This window comes from Anabrus simplex, chromosome 1, assembly GCF_040414725.1.
Source record: "Anabrus simplex isolate iqAnaSimp1 chromosome 1, ASM4041472v1, whole genome shotgun sequence".
NCBI classification, from domain to species: Eukaryota; Metazoa; Arthropoda; class Insecta; order Orthoptera; family Tettigoniidae; genus Anabrus; species Anabrus simplex.
Window position 1 is genome coordinate 856,774,533 of NC_090265.1, and position 13,403 is coordinate 856,787,935.

The window sequence follows — 13,403 nt, forward strand, 5'->3', positions numbered from 1 at the left end:
TAGGAAAGACAGTCCCTTCACGACTTCTATATGTAACATCATGATGGAAGAAACTTATTTCATAGAGGACATCAGGATCCAACACCACCTACCATCAACAGGACCATATAAAGAGCTACTAGGGAACCGAAATAATAAGAGAGAAGGAATAAAGCATGGAATTCTACAGCTCGCCTGCTATGTTGGAAAAGTCCTGGACCATAGAGAACCAGAAGCAAAGACATGTAACGGTCAGACTTTCAGTACACGGCTTTCACTACAAGCTGTGTCTTAACAAGCGATTTCACAATCCAGACGTATATTGCGTGTGTGTGCTGTGCGGCAAAAATTGTGACACATACCACATATCAAAGTGCACGAAAAGGACGAAGTCGATCACAGATTACATTAAGGACTAAGATTTTGTACTATGCTCAACTGAGCGCACCTTCTTCTTATTTTGGAAGCGCACGCCATTCATGTCATCTCATTAACTCCTCCGATGGGGTTTGTTTTCGCGGGGCTTTAGCACAGATGTTCTCGAACCAGTGCTTTCACGAATAATCTATTCCAACTAGTTATTCTCTATGTATTCCAATTCAACATTTCACCAATTTTCACGGCCTTCGTGGCTCTTGTCTTTTACTTTTATTTTTCGAAGTGTCGGATCCCTTCCAATTTTTCTCTGGTTCGTTTTATGTAGAGGAAGGTTACCTATTTGTACTTATGCTTATTTGGTGATCTTCGTGTGCAAAGAATGGGTCGATTTATACATAATAATGATGTAAATGTAACGTATACATTTTAAAGTGTAATTTGTCTTATTCGGAAAATATTTCTTCGAGTCCTGAATTGTTACATTCCTTTCTCCCTGATTTGTCTCTTGTCTTCTGTGGCCGCCTGATTTGCATCAAATACAGTAGCATTTTGGAAGCGTAACTGCATTTTGTATTTACTCCATACATTGCTGTCAAGGAATTTCTGGAAAGTACCATGGTGTACGGAGAAACTAAATTATGGGAGTTCGTTGTCAACTGTCAATGTAATTGACTGAAGGTCGACGAAGCGCATTATCTGTGGATCTGCATATTTCTGTATATTATTCAGAGGGCGAGAAAGCCTGAGAAATTTCGTGCTGAAAATAGGTAATATTATTTAGTGTAAAGCATTCTAGTACGACTGTTGTTTTATTAATGTTTGATGATTTGCATTTGTGTATGAATCAACATGCGTCATTGACGTAAGTTATTATCGTTAGTATTATTTGGTACACACGCTATTGTCTCGTAAACTACAGTGGTTAGTGCTAGGTATACCTACAAGAAGTGGATTAACACATTCCACGGAGCTGCATTTTTTATAGAGTGTACAACTGAAATGTAATTGTTTTCGTAACTGAAATCCTGTGTTGTGTCACCTGCAGAATTCCTAGTTTCAACAGTAGTTAGCTTAATGATTCATGTTCATGCATTCCACGAACGAGAGGGAATAACAAGTGGTTATTATGTTTTGTCATTTAACATTTTACTGCAGATTGTGTAGCTGCTGTGGAATGATTTCTTGCTGTATGATTATTCTTTTAAATGACCGCTGCTCTTCGACCGGTAATGTAATGTTTCTTTGTGAGTTCACGCCCCCCATAAATGACGACCAAAATTAGGAAAAATAAATAAAACTTTTGAGTAATTTGGATTTTGCGGCTATCGGTTTTACTTATTTATGCTATAACTTTTAGGACCGGGAGTGTCCGAGAACATTAGGTTCCCATGGTTGACCTGCGCGTCTGGGTGGTGGTATTAATAATAGTGAGGCAGGGAAAGGGTGAAACTCTTTGTTGGTACATAGCGTAACTCCTCTCGAATAACACCAAGGGATCTGCTCAAGGCTTTTAACGTCTCCATCCGACGGACGAATCATCAGATTATCAACAGCTTCAAATTTCTCATCCTGTATACATGGGTGGGTTCACAAGAAATTCGAGTAATTTCCATTGGACTTTGCATAGATAATTTATATAATATTGCATTGAGTTTCTCGGCAAAGATGGAATAGTAAAGACCTAGGACTGGTTGCCATTCAGGGTATGTTGGAAAGGAATATGCCATGGCCTAAGTTATAGCAGCATTTGCTTGGTGTGAAAATGGACAAAACACAGATAACCATATTCAGGTCTGCTGATAGTGGGGTTCAAACCCACAATTTCCTGAGAAACGTGCAAGCTTACTGCTGTGCGTTTGAGTCCACTGCCAACTTGCTCAGTAAAATAGTTTTCTAATTATCAGTCTGGGATCTTTAGTGGGCAAAATATCATTCCATGTGTCAAATATTCATGAATGCTTGTGAAGGAAAGTGTCTTGCTTGTGTTAATGGGACCATGGAGGATGGTTAGACTTAGTTTCCAATGATTTATTATAAGAAGTATGGAACTAAAGAAGGTTGCAGAGGTAGTTACCAATAGAGGATTGTAGGGGTGCTCGGTTAATTCAGAGGCCTGCAGACTGAATGCTAAAAGGCATAACAGTCTATAATTAAAATGTAGGAATGCATCACCTTAATTTGAAGTGTGTGAACTGCCACTGATTATAATCACCATTTGTTAAGGAGTGGGTCAAATGTGCGAGTTTCACATTAAGCTTCACATTTCTCAATATATTCATATTAATTAGTTCCTCTTGATTATTTGGAAAATATAAGCCAAGTCAAATTTTATTTAAACTCATAATAATCAAAGTAGCTCTTAAGAGTTTATTTGAATTTTGTGTTTTGCCACTAAGCTCTAGCTGATCTTGTCTTAACAGAGAAATATTGTGTGTTCTCAGAGTGAGGGTGCTTTTCTTGTTATCTCTTATCTTGTGATATTAATGTTTTTTCCTTGTGATATTAATCATATTCTTTATGAATACTGTTGTGTAATGATACTTTAGTATATTTTAACACTGCTTATGTTTCTTGATAATTCTACATGTTTTATATGAATTTTAAAATATCTTGTTTTTTAAGGTTTTCATGTTCTCTAGTAGGCTACAAGAGTATCCCAATGTATATATTGTATCTTAAAGATTTTTATATTGGTTTTTGCTTATTGTTTAGGGGATCAGTTCATAGATAGTGTGTTGTAGCTGTACATTGTGTTATATCTTTTTCCAATACACTACAAACCCTCTTGTAACTGAAATGCTACCAGGAATAGACAGTCTTGCTTTTATATTGATGTTCTTTGCGCTAGACAGGCGGTTGCGCGATCGATGCCCTACATTCTGGTGCGGGGTAATCTAGCATCCTATGGACACCGAAACCCGTGGCGAGTGCTAGTATCCGGCCTCAAAGGTATTCTTTACATGAGCATTCGTAAACTGATAACTTTGTACTACATCTTGTCTTATATTAGTTTATGTATTTGTTTCCCCTTTATTTTGGTTTCTGCCCCTATCCATTACTTTATTTGGGTTTTCATATGATATGAAGTACTTCGTTTATTTTGTTTGAATAATGCACTGACGATAAATGTACTTTATTTCATTTTGTAGATTTTCTTATAACTACAGAATCAATTTTTAGAATCTAAAAGTGCAAGCAATGATTGAAAGTTCAAGTGTATTGGAAACAGGGTTGCTGAAACCTGTACAGATTGAATGAATGTTGTTTTTTTTTAATTTTTTTTTTTTAAGATTGAGATTATAGTAGATTTTTTTTTTTTTAACCTTTACGGTAATCATGTGTGTAGAAGCTTGAGATCCCACAATTTGTAACTTACATGTGTGGTGGGGAAAGGAATTCTGTTTAGTAGCTAGCTTATTGTTGATAAGCTATTTATATAGGGAGCCTCCGTGGCTCAGGCGGCAGTGCGTCGCCTCGCACCGCTGGGTTCCGTGGTTCAAATCCTGGTTACTCCATGTGATATTTGTGCTGGACAAAGCGGAGGTGGGACAGGTTTTTCTCCGGGTACTCCGGTTTTCCCTGTCATCTTTCATTCCAGCAACACTCAATTATCATTTAATTTCATCTGTCAGCCATTATCATTGCTCCAGGGGAGTGCGACAGGCCTCGGCAGCCGGCACAACCTCGTCGCAAGATGGGGGCTTCATTCATTCCATCCCTGACCCGGTCAATGACTGGAAAACAGGTTGTATGTTTTCAAGGCTATTTACATAGCGCAGAGATAATTTAAAGTTATAAACTTCACTATGGTTCTGAAATGAACTGAGATCACAAAAGTTGAAATTTCAGTGAGAGTTCCACCTTTTCAATACAAAGTGTATGCTAACATGATAGTTCCCGAGATAATGACTGGAAGACTCAACACAAGTAATTGTGTGTGAAAATGAAACAACCGGGCAAGTTGGCTGTGCGGTTAGGGGCGCGCAGCTGTGAGCTTGCATCCGGGAGATAGTGGGTTCGAATCCCACTGTTGGCAGCCCAGAAGATGGTTTTCTCTGGTTTCCCATTTTCTCACCAGGCAAATGCTGGGGCTGTACCTTAATGCCATGGCCGCTTCCTTCCAACTCCTAGCCCTTTCCTGCCCCATCGTCGCCATAAGACCCATCTGTGTCGGTGCGACGTAAAACCACTAGCAGCTGAAAATAAAACAAGGATACATTTTAGGTATTCCTACTCTTATTATTAGTTACAGTATCTGTTTTTCGTATGGCACTATGTAAAAGGAGTGGTTAAATTAAGGTGGCTTGCAAGTATATGTGTCTTATAACACACACTTGTAAAAAGTATTTAAAATCTTCTCATCGGATACGTAAATATATTAGTTATAACTACTTGACACTCAAGAGCATGCCACATAAAGCTGGTTGTGACTGAAGCAGTGGTTCTCTAGATGCAGTCCTTCTACCTTCAATTTGCAGTCTCTTGAAGTTGAATAGCAAGTCTGATGTTCAGGTTGTAAACGGGCGCAGCCTGTAAAAATAATATTGAGCTTGATGGCTTTGACAGTCTGTCTGGTGATATAGGTGTAGATTCCCATAGGGAACCTGAAATATTTGCCCCGAATGAGTAAATAGATGGTCCGTTATTGGACATTATAAATTTTCCAGCTCATTCCTGGTTGACCAGGCGAGTTGGCCATGCGGTTAGGGGCGCACAGCTGTGAGCTTACATCCGGGAGATAGTGGGTTCGAACCCCACTGTCGGCAGCCCTGAAGATGGTTTTCCATGATTTCCCATTTTCACGCCAGGCAAATGCTGGGGCTGTACCTTAATTAAGGCGACGACCGCCTCCTTCCCATTCCTAGGCCTTTCGTATCCCATCGTTGCCATAAGACCTTTCTGTGTCGAAGCGACGTAAAGCAAATAGCAAAAAAAAATAGCGTTCTTGGTTGCCAGCGTTTCGCCCCAGTGTGTTAAGTTGAGCTCATCAGTTGGTAAATAGCACACCTACCAAGACACATGGCTAGTGCATACTGTTGAGGCCACTATTGCACTATGAGAAACTTCGTCTCATTATAAAAAATTAATACCTCTCATTACAGTCAGTATGCATCCAAATTGTGTGTCAACGTGACAGACGTGTCCATTTTAAGATGGAGTTTGTGGAATGGAACCCCAGATATTACCACTGATTACAAAAATATAATTGGATAACTAATGGCCTGGTCATAGTGTTCATTATGGTGTCAGTGGAGAGAAAGCTGGTGCTCTGCCCAAGTAACAGCTCCATGATCATAATGGAGTTCATGTGCTAATTTTTTAAAAATCAAATACTGCTTGATATATATTTTTTTTTTTACAAGTTGGTTTTTACGTTGCACCAACACAGATAGTTCTTACGGCAACTGTGTGATAGGAAATGGCTAGGTGTGGGAAGGAAGAGTCTCTGGCCTTAATTAAGGTACAGCCCCAGCATTTGCCTGGTGTGAAAATGGGAAACTATGGAAAACCATCTTCAGAATTGCCGACAGCAGGGTTTGAACCCACTAGTCTATCTCCCGAATACTGGATACTGGCTGCACTTAAGCTACTGCAGCTACAGAGCTCTGTATTGCCTGATCACACAAGCAGTCAGATGACAAGTAGCTGCATATATTTGGAAACATTGAGGAAATGAAGTCTGTAGAAGTGACCAGGGTGCCAAAATTTGTAGGGAGTCAGATTCTTTACTGGTCATGAGAAGAAAAAATTTCCCTTTGTTTACCTTCAGGAAAATGTCCAGAAACTGTGTTGTTGTGCACATGCACCCTCATGTTTTTCGTCAGATTGAGTGTAACGTTTCCACGGGATAAACATCCTCAGGCAGGCGTTGATCTAGTCGGTATGATTGAAAATGGTCTGGAGTCTCTGGCCAACAAATCTACCAGCCCTCCCATCAACTGGTTTTCACCTCTCAGACCCTGCAATGTGTGGTCAAGTGCCTCTAGAGTGCATTTGTGTAATAGTGGGTTCAGTCTGTACCACCAGCTTACATGGACACAGCAGCACTGCATGTTTTATAGAGTCTTTGTTGATATTGCATGTAGCTGTTTTGGTCAAATTCAGTGGCAGTTTACACCGGGTAACAGTATGGACACAATTCCCGATGACGCTGCAGCTACTGCAACTTGAGTCAGCAGAAGGTTAATGACAGAAGTTTGCCAGTACTCCCTGGGGCATCTAGAAAGTAAATGACTCCCTTCTGACTTCAGGTTTTACCACTAACACAGTTGAAGATATCCTGCTACTCAGGAAGAAGCTTAAGTACAGTAGCTGTTCCAGTTGAATTCTATTAAACAACATTAATTCACTTAGTACCGTAGTGTTGGGCTGTTCACCCTCTTGAGGTCTTGGTAATCCAAAATCATGTGGGTCTTTCCCACATATTGTCATCACACTGCTCATTGTCAGGCTGTGTTTTGTTGTACATGTCGTTTGCTTCCACTTCCAATGCTTCATTCCCGAACCTGTGAGGATGTCATCTGTCGCATAGTCTTTGAATTAGTCCCAGAGGTTTCGAGGTTTGTGGTGGCCACATGAACTGAGGAGGATTGCAAACAGGTAGAGTATGCGGGGAGGATAACTGAATCAAAACTGCTTCTTCCAAGGTAGCATCCCACCAATGATCACTTTCCAGAAGACCCATAGATTCACACACACCCTTCTGGTGTTGTTTGGTTCTCAAGTTTTTGAAAGATATGGGACCACGCACCTTATGTAAGAATAAACGTAGATGATGATACTTGTTGCTTAAAGGGGCCTAGCATCTAGGTCATTGGCCCAATAATCGTAGATGAAAGCACTGTACGTTATTGGGATGAATGGTGTATACGCAGCCCAATACATCGCTCTATTTGATGCCTGGGTTGTTGTGCTCTGAGAAGACTGTGTTTGAACTGTCATGTAGACTGATTCCAAGTGTGGTAGTGAGGTACCTCACAGGTAAGGTTGCCTAATTCCTTGACCATTTTATTCAAATGTAATTTTTGATGATTATTTTTTTGCTTTCATACAAGTGGACTACAGTTGTCGAAGTTCGCATCATGGTTCACCTGCCTGAAATGTATGAAGGTTACAGGATGCGTTATTTTTACGTTAGTTTAATTCATAAACATGTCACTGTTCCGTAATACCGTGACGTGCCCTAATTCCGTGCTAGTGGTATCCTAATTCCATGAGGTGTTTCCTTATTCCGTGATAATTGCCTAAATAAATGTTATATATCATCTGTACTTATAATCTTTTAAAAGGCGGCTCTATAACTGAATTGCAGTTACGTTAAAAAATTCATTCAGTTACACACATATATAAACATCATACAAGAAATAAAATGAATGGTCAACTATGTTCCAAGTAATGGTAATTCATACGCTCAAAAGATGTTTTCTCACAAACAACTAATCTTCGGATTGAGAACACATGTAAATGTCTTCTTCAAAATCGTCAGGAATATCTTCACATTTATTATGGTACCACCTCAAACAGAAGCAACACTGAATCCATTTTGCACCTGTGCCATTTTTTAAGTCGTGAGCGTAATCTCTTTCACAAATGGAGCAAGTGGAGTCGTCATCACTGGTATGTTTCTCCACACTACTCATTTCCGAAGTATCAGGACTGTGAGAGGGACCAGGTTTAGAGTTCTCTGTAGAAGGTAGGCCTACGCCTTTAGTTTGGATTTTAGCCAACTGTGCTTTCCTACGAGTGGTGGGAACATTAGATGGGTCGCAGGATGGAATTTGTAGGCATGATTCACCTCCACCGTTTCCATTTGAATTTCTATTGGAAACTGTAGACGGGACCGTAGCCTCAGGAGAAATAGCATTCCTATTAAATGGGCAAATGCCAGTTTTTTGGAAACCAGCTCTGATTACTTGGGGCGTGAAGCTCTTTTCATAGCTAAGGTTGAACAGAGAATGGAAGTCATATCGACTTGGAGGTTTCCCAGAGTTGCTTCTCATGTATCCATCTATTTCATTATTCCAAGCTGCTTTCAGTGAGCGATAGACACTAACATCAAGAGGCTGTAGAAGATGGGTCGTGTGTGATTGAAAAGTGATGATAATCTGGTTTTCATCTGCCATTTGTAAAGCCTCTGGTGATAGGCGAGTAGCATGCAAGTCTATAGTGAGGATTACTGGTCTAGTTTGAAGAAGATTATTAATGAACATTTCCAACCTTTCAATATAACCAGAATTGGACCACATTTTCCTGCTGCATTTGCACAGCACAGCACTGTAGTTGTCATTCCTTTTTCCGCATAAACACGCCTGTAGATATATTTCTTGCCTACGCTAGTGACAACTTTGGATCCTGCAGTTACAAACATTAGACCGGTCTCATCACAGTTCCAGATCTGGTGAGGTTTGTCCATGAGGCCATGTTCTTTAAGAACCTTCTCCAAACAGTCATAATACTCATTAATTAAAACAGGATTTGCACACGAAGCATGGTATCGTGATAAATTTTCTGGTCGTCTGAGAGTTAGATTGAAGCGTTCTCGAAATCCTCGATACCGCTTTTTGCCAACAATCTCCTTCTCAATATTGAACCTCTCTGCTGACCCATGTTGTTTAGCAAAACAATACGCCAGTTTTCTCACTTGAAATACTGTCAATCCAAACCCGATCTCCTGCATTCGTATTATATATTTTGCCAATCTAATTTCTAATTCTGATGACAGAGCAAAGGGTCTGCCAACTTTTCCAACTTTGAATTTCATCAAACTGTTGTTCCTCACATCAAAATGTTCACTACCTTTCATTACATTGTCTTTGAGAGTAGAAGTAGGCTTAGTATCCTGGTTTAGAGATGTGCGATTTCTTGGTTTTACCCATAACACCTCCCTTGTTAGTTGTAACTGAAAATAAAATGTAATATAGATGCATGTAGGCCTGCATGTAGGAGTTCATCACGTACTTAATGTTACAGTTTTGATTTTAGGTTATAAAATTTTCACACACCCTGTAGTGGAGTAAATTCGCCTTGAAATTCATATTGATGCTAGGTGAAATTATACGTTTACGAAATAACAGATTCTATTCCAATACACCGCATTAAAAGGGAATTATGTGTAGGGAGATATACTCTGATGATAACATGAATGAGAACAAGGCAGAGAAAAAGAAAATAAATCACGAAACTCGAAAGTGTTCACTGTTCTGTAGAGAAATCTGCGAGTGAAAATAACAGATCTGGAAAGCCTACATCTTCATCTACCGCACAGACATATCAAAGCATATGTTGTAATATTTACCTAATAATCTTGATGATTTCCCAACTTACAGGCACACAGGACAAACGCGAACACCAGCGCTTGGGTCGAGGGTGTGGTGTACGGCCTAATGTGTCATTTCTGAACAGGTGTGAGAAAATAGGCCATCGCTTGAGAGTTCAGACAACGTGCTCGAGGGATGCCTATTGCCGCGATATTCAATCGCAGAAAGTATCACGGAATTAAGGCTACCATGGAGATAGGCAACCTTACCCCACAGAAGGGTCCTAGTTATAAAATGCTGCGATTGTTGTGTTAGGAAGGTATTGGATCTGTTCCTGGAAGTTTACCTCATTAAAATAGATGCAGTGGCTGTTTTCTAGGTGCTTGCTCAAGTGTGTGACTGTGGGATATCTTTTATGCTCAGGGAATCCAAGGATCCTACAAAAAAAACTAGTTGCTAATAATGTACCATCTAGATGGTTACATTTGAACTTCGTCTTGCTGGTTGTCTCAACCACCTTGCTCATTAAGTTTGAATGCAGCCTAGTCACTGCCCTTGTTGATATACTCGCAGATGGATTTGACAGAGCTGCAAAATTTCATATTTATATGGGCGTTGAACATTTTTACACAAGTGTGCTGTACAGGACTCTCCAGGAATTCAGTGTCGATGGGTCTGTTTCCGCAAGTCACCGTACTGATCTGAGCCATGCAGCTGCCATCTTTTGGCCTTCACATCTGTACAAAAGTCCGGCTCCATGGCTACAGGGTTAGCGTGCTGGTCTTTGGTGACAGGGATTCCGGGTTCGATTCCCGGCAGGGTCAGGAATTGTAACCATAATTGGTTAATTTCGCTGACACAGGGGCTGGGTGAATGTGTTGTCTTCATCATATCATCCTCATCATGATGCACAGGTCGCCTGTGGGAGTCAAATCAAAAGACCTGCATCTGGCGAGCCAAACTTGTCCTCAGACACTCCCGGCACTAAAAGCCGTACGCCATTTCATCTGTACAAAGGGTATGAGTGAGTTGGCCATGTGGTTAGGGGCGTGCAGCTGTGAACTTGCAGTCGGAAGATAGTGGGTTCAAACCCACCTGTACCTTAATGAATGCCAAGCCCACTTCTCACTCCTAGCCCTTTCCTATCCCATCGTCACTATAATACCTATCTGTGTCGGTGAGGCGTAAAGCAACTTGTTAAACAAAAATGTACAAAGGGTACCTTTTCTCTGAATCTCTTTGATGAGAGCTTTGGGGTATCCTTTAAGGCACTTTCCTTTCTTCTTGCAATGTAACTTGGAGTTGTTAACACCACAAGGGCTGTGGACCATATTTTTCAGGATTTCGTTCAGGACAAGGTCAGTGTTTTGGTTCGATATTTCAGCACTTGTAATGGGTGGTGGTAATTATCAGCCTCGGAAAAGGTTAGGGCATACACTGTTAAAAGTGACACGCAGTTCTTGTGCTTGGGAGCTGTGATAAGTGGGCAACCAGCAATTAATATTGTGAAGTTGGGAATAATAAATGCTGTGACACTGATGGGAAAGTAAGAGGAGTTGATTGATTTTATAGAGAAAGAGAATGTAGCAAATAATGGGACTGAGTGAGGTCAAGTGGAGGGGAAAGAGCATGAAGAGGATGAGTAGAGGGTACACCCTATACTGGAGTGGAGGAGGTGAGGCAAAGAATGGATTAGGAGTGATTGTTAACAAAATCCTGGATGGAAATGTGGATAGGGTAGACTACGTTAGTGAGAGAATAATCAGAGTACGACTGAAAATGGAAAAAGGAATGGAAGATTTCATCCAAGTTTATGCACCGCAGACAGAAAACAGTGAAGAAATTATAGAGGAATTCTTGGAGACATTTCAGGAAGTAATCACCGATGTGAAAGTGATAAATTGTATATAGGATAATATCTTTTGTTTATTTCCACCTATTCAATACATTAAAAGAAGTTGGCATTTACTTTAAAACATTATTCAGATGAGACATGTTTCGCCTCTCACTGTGAGGCATCTTCAGTCATTATCAAAAACCTTATTATTTTACCAGGCATCTGGTTAAAGATATTCAAAAATGTGTTTGATGATTATAAGAGAGGTAAGATTTACGTTAGTTATAAACATGTTCATGAAGTAACTAAAAATCAAATATATTGATAATCTAACGACTACGGCTTCAAGCCACCTTCTCTTAGAATCAAACAAGTCCTATTCAACAAAGAACTACATATGTTTTTATCAATATATTTGATTTTTAGTTACTTCATGAACATGTTTATAACTAACGTAAATCTTACCTCTCTTATAATCATCAAACACATTTTTGAATATCTTTAACCAGATGCCTGGTAAAATAATAAGGTTTTTGATAATGACTGAAGATGCCTCACAGTGAGAGGTGAAACATGTCTCATCTGAATAATGTTTTAAAGTAAATGCCAACTTCTTTTAATGTATTGAATAGGTGGAAATAAACAAATTTATGAAACTTTCAATACGGACGAAAAATGATTTTCATCACTTATAATAAAGTGAAAGTGATAGTCGTGGGACACCTCAATGTACAGGTTGGAAATGACAGAACTGGTAAAGAAGTGGTTGGTCCACTTGGATATGGAGAAACAGCGAGGGAGATAAGTTGATTGATATTTGTGACAGTAATTGAATGATTGTGGGTAACACTGGGTTTAGAAAGAATAGTTGAAAGATCACTAGATATGGCTGGGGTAAAAGGAGGAGAAAAACAGTTCTTGATTATTTTTTGGTTGAGAAAATAACTCTGAAACAGTTAATGAATGTAACAGTACTATCAGGTGAGGCATTCGATGGAGACCACAGATTAGTGGAAGTAAAATTGAAAATAGGTAAAATTGTGAGAGTAAAAGAAATAAGACAAAAGAAAATAAAAGTATGGAAATTAAAAGATAAAAGAACTCTGCAGAAATTTCAGGAGAAATTAAATCAGCACATCCCTATATCAGAAATAGAAAGTGTAGAAGAAGAATGGGCCAAATTAAAAAAAAAAAAAACTTGTAAGCTGTGGCAGAACTTCAGTGAGGGTGGAGGAAAAGGAGACACCTTTGTGGAATGAAAAGTTGAAGGTGTTATGAGGATGGAGGAGGGAAGGATTCCAAAACAAGTGTTGGAGTCTAAGATAGAAGGAAAGAGGGCAAGAGGGAGGCCCAGAGCAAGATGGATGGACTCTGTCAAGAACAGTATAAGAAAAAGAAGACTGGACTGGAACACAGTTACTGAAGAGGAGTGGTGGAAGGAGAGGCAGCAGTGGAGAAGTGCCTTCAACATCCTGACCTTGCAAGAACTGGACAAGTGGTAATGATGATTTCAGCATTTGCAGTGCTATCAATCTATTTGGGGTGAATTTTAACTGAAAGGCAAAATAAGGCGTGTATATAGGAGAGCACGTGATTTTGCCATTCTACTCTGTATGTCCAGCCTTGTATGGGACCAAAATTTCACACTTTGTCAAAACCGCTATAAAGTTAATCACTTCCTGTTGGAACACTTGGGCTATGATGTTATACTGATCAGTTGGTTTTTGGCCTGTGAGCAACTCTTGAGGATTGTTGCTGAGTTGTACTTCCTCTTAAAACAAAATTTACCACTGTAACTCTGACAAAATTTCTATGAACTTGGGATTGCAAGTCATTATGAGCATGTTTGGCCTTACATGTTGTCAGACGTATGCTAATACATCTTGAGCACACTTGTGCATATATCATATAGGCTACCAGTGAATGACATTGGCAAGATGACAACCTGGCTC

At 39.7% G+C, this 13,403-nt stretch overlaps 2 protein-coding genes across 3 annotated transcripts in view; both read left to right on the forward strand.

Annotated features, from left to right (window-relative positions):
• Positions 1-988: 988 nt before the first annotated feature.
• LOC136857634 (ankyrin repeat domain-containing protein 39-like) overlaps positions 989-13,403 on the forward strand; it is a 203,324-nt gene continuing 190,909 nt past the window's right edge. Inside the window, exons 1-2 of one of the 2 annotated variants that reach the window (XM_068225257.1) lie at positions 989-1,124; positions 3,206-3,306. In XM_068225257.1, the coding sequence (XP_068081358.1) occupies positions 3,225-3,306 (82 nt within the window). In that variant the 5' untranslated portion in view covers positions 989-1,124; positions 3,206-3,224. The remainder of the gene's footprint in view (positions 1,125-3,205; positions 3,307-13,403) is intronic. The other variant, XM_068225258.1, reaches the window with a different exon arrangement.
• The window catches only part of LOC136857635 (uncharacterized), a 161,047-nt gene continuing 150,849 nt past the window's right edge, over positions 3,206-13,403 (forward strand). The window contains exon 1 of the mRNA XM_067136438.2: positions 3,206-3,306. The gene's annotated coding sequence lies outside the window, so the exon portion shown is untranslated. The remainder of the gene's footprint in view (positions 3,307-13,403) is intronic.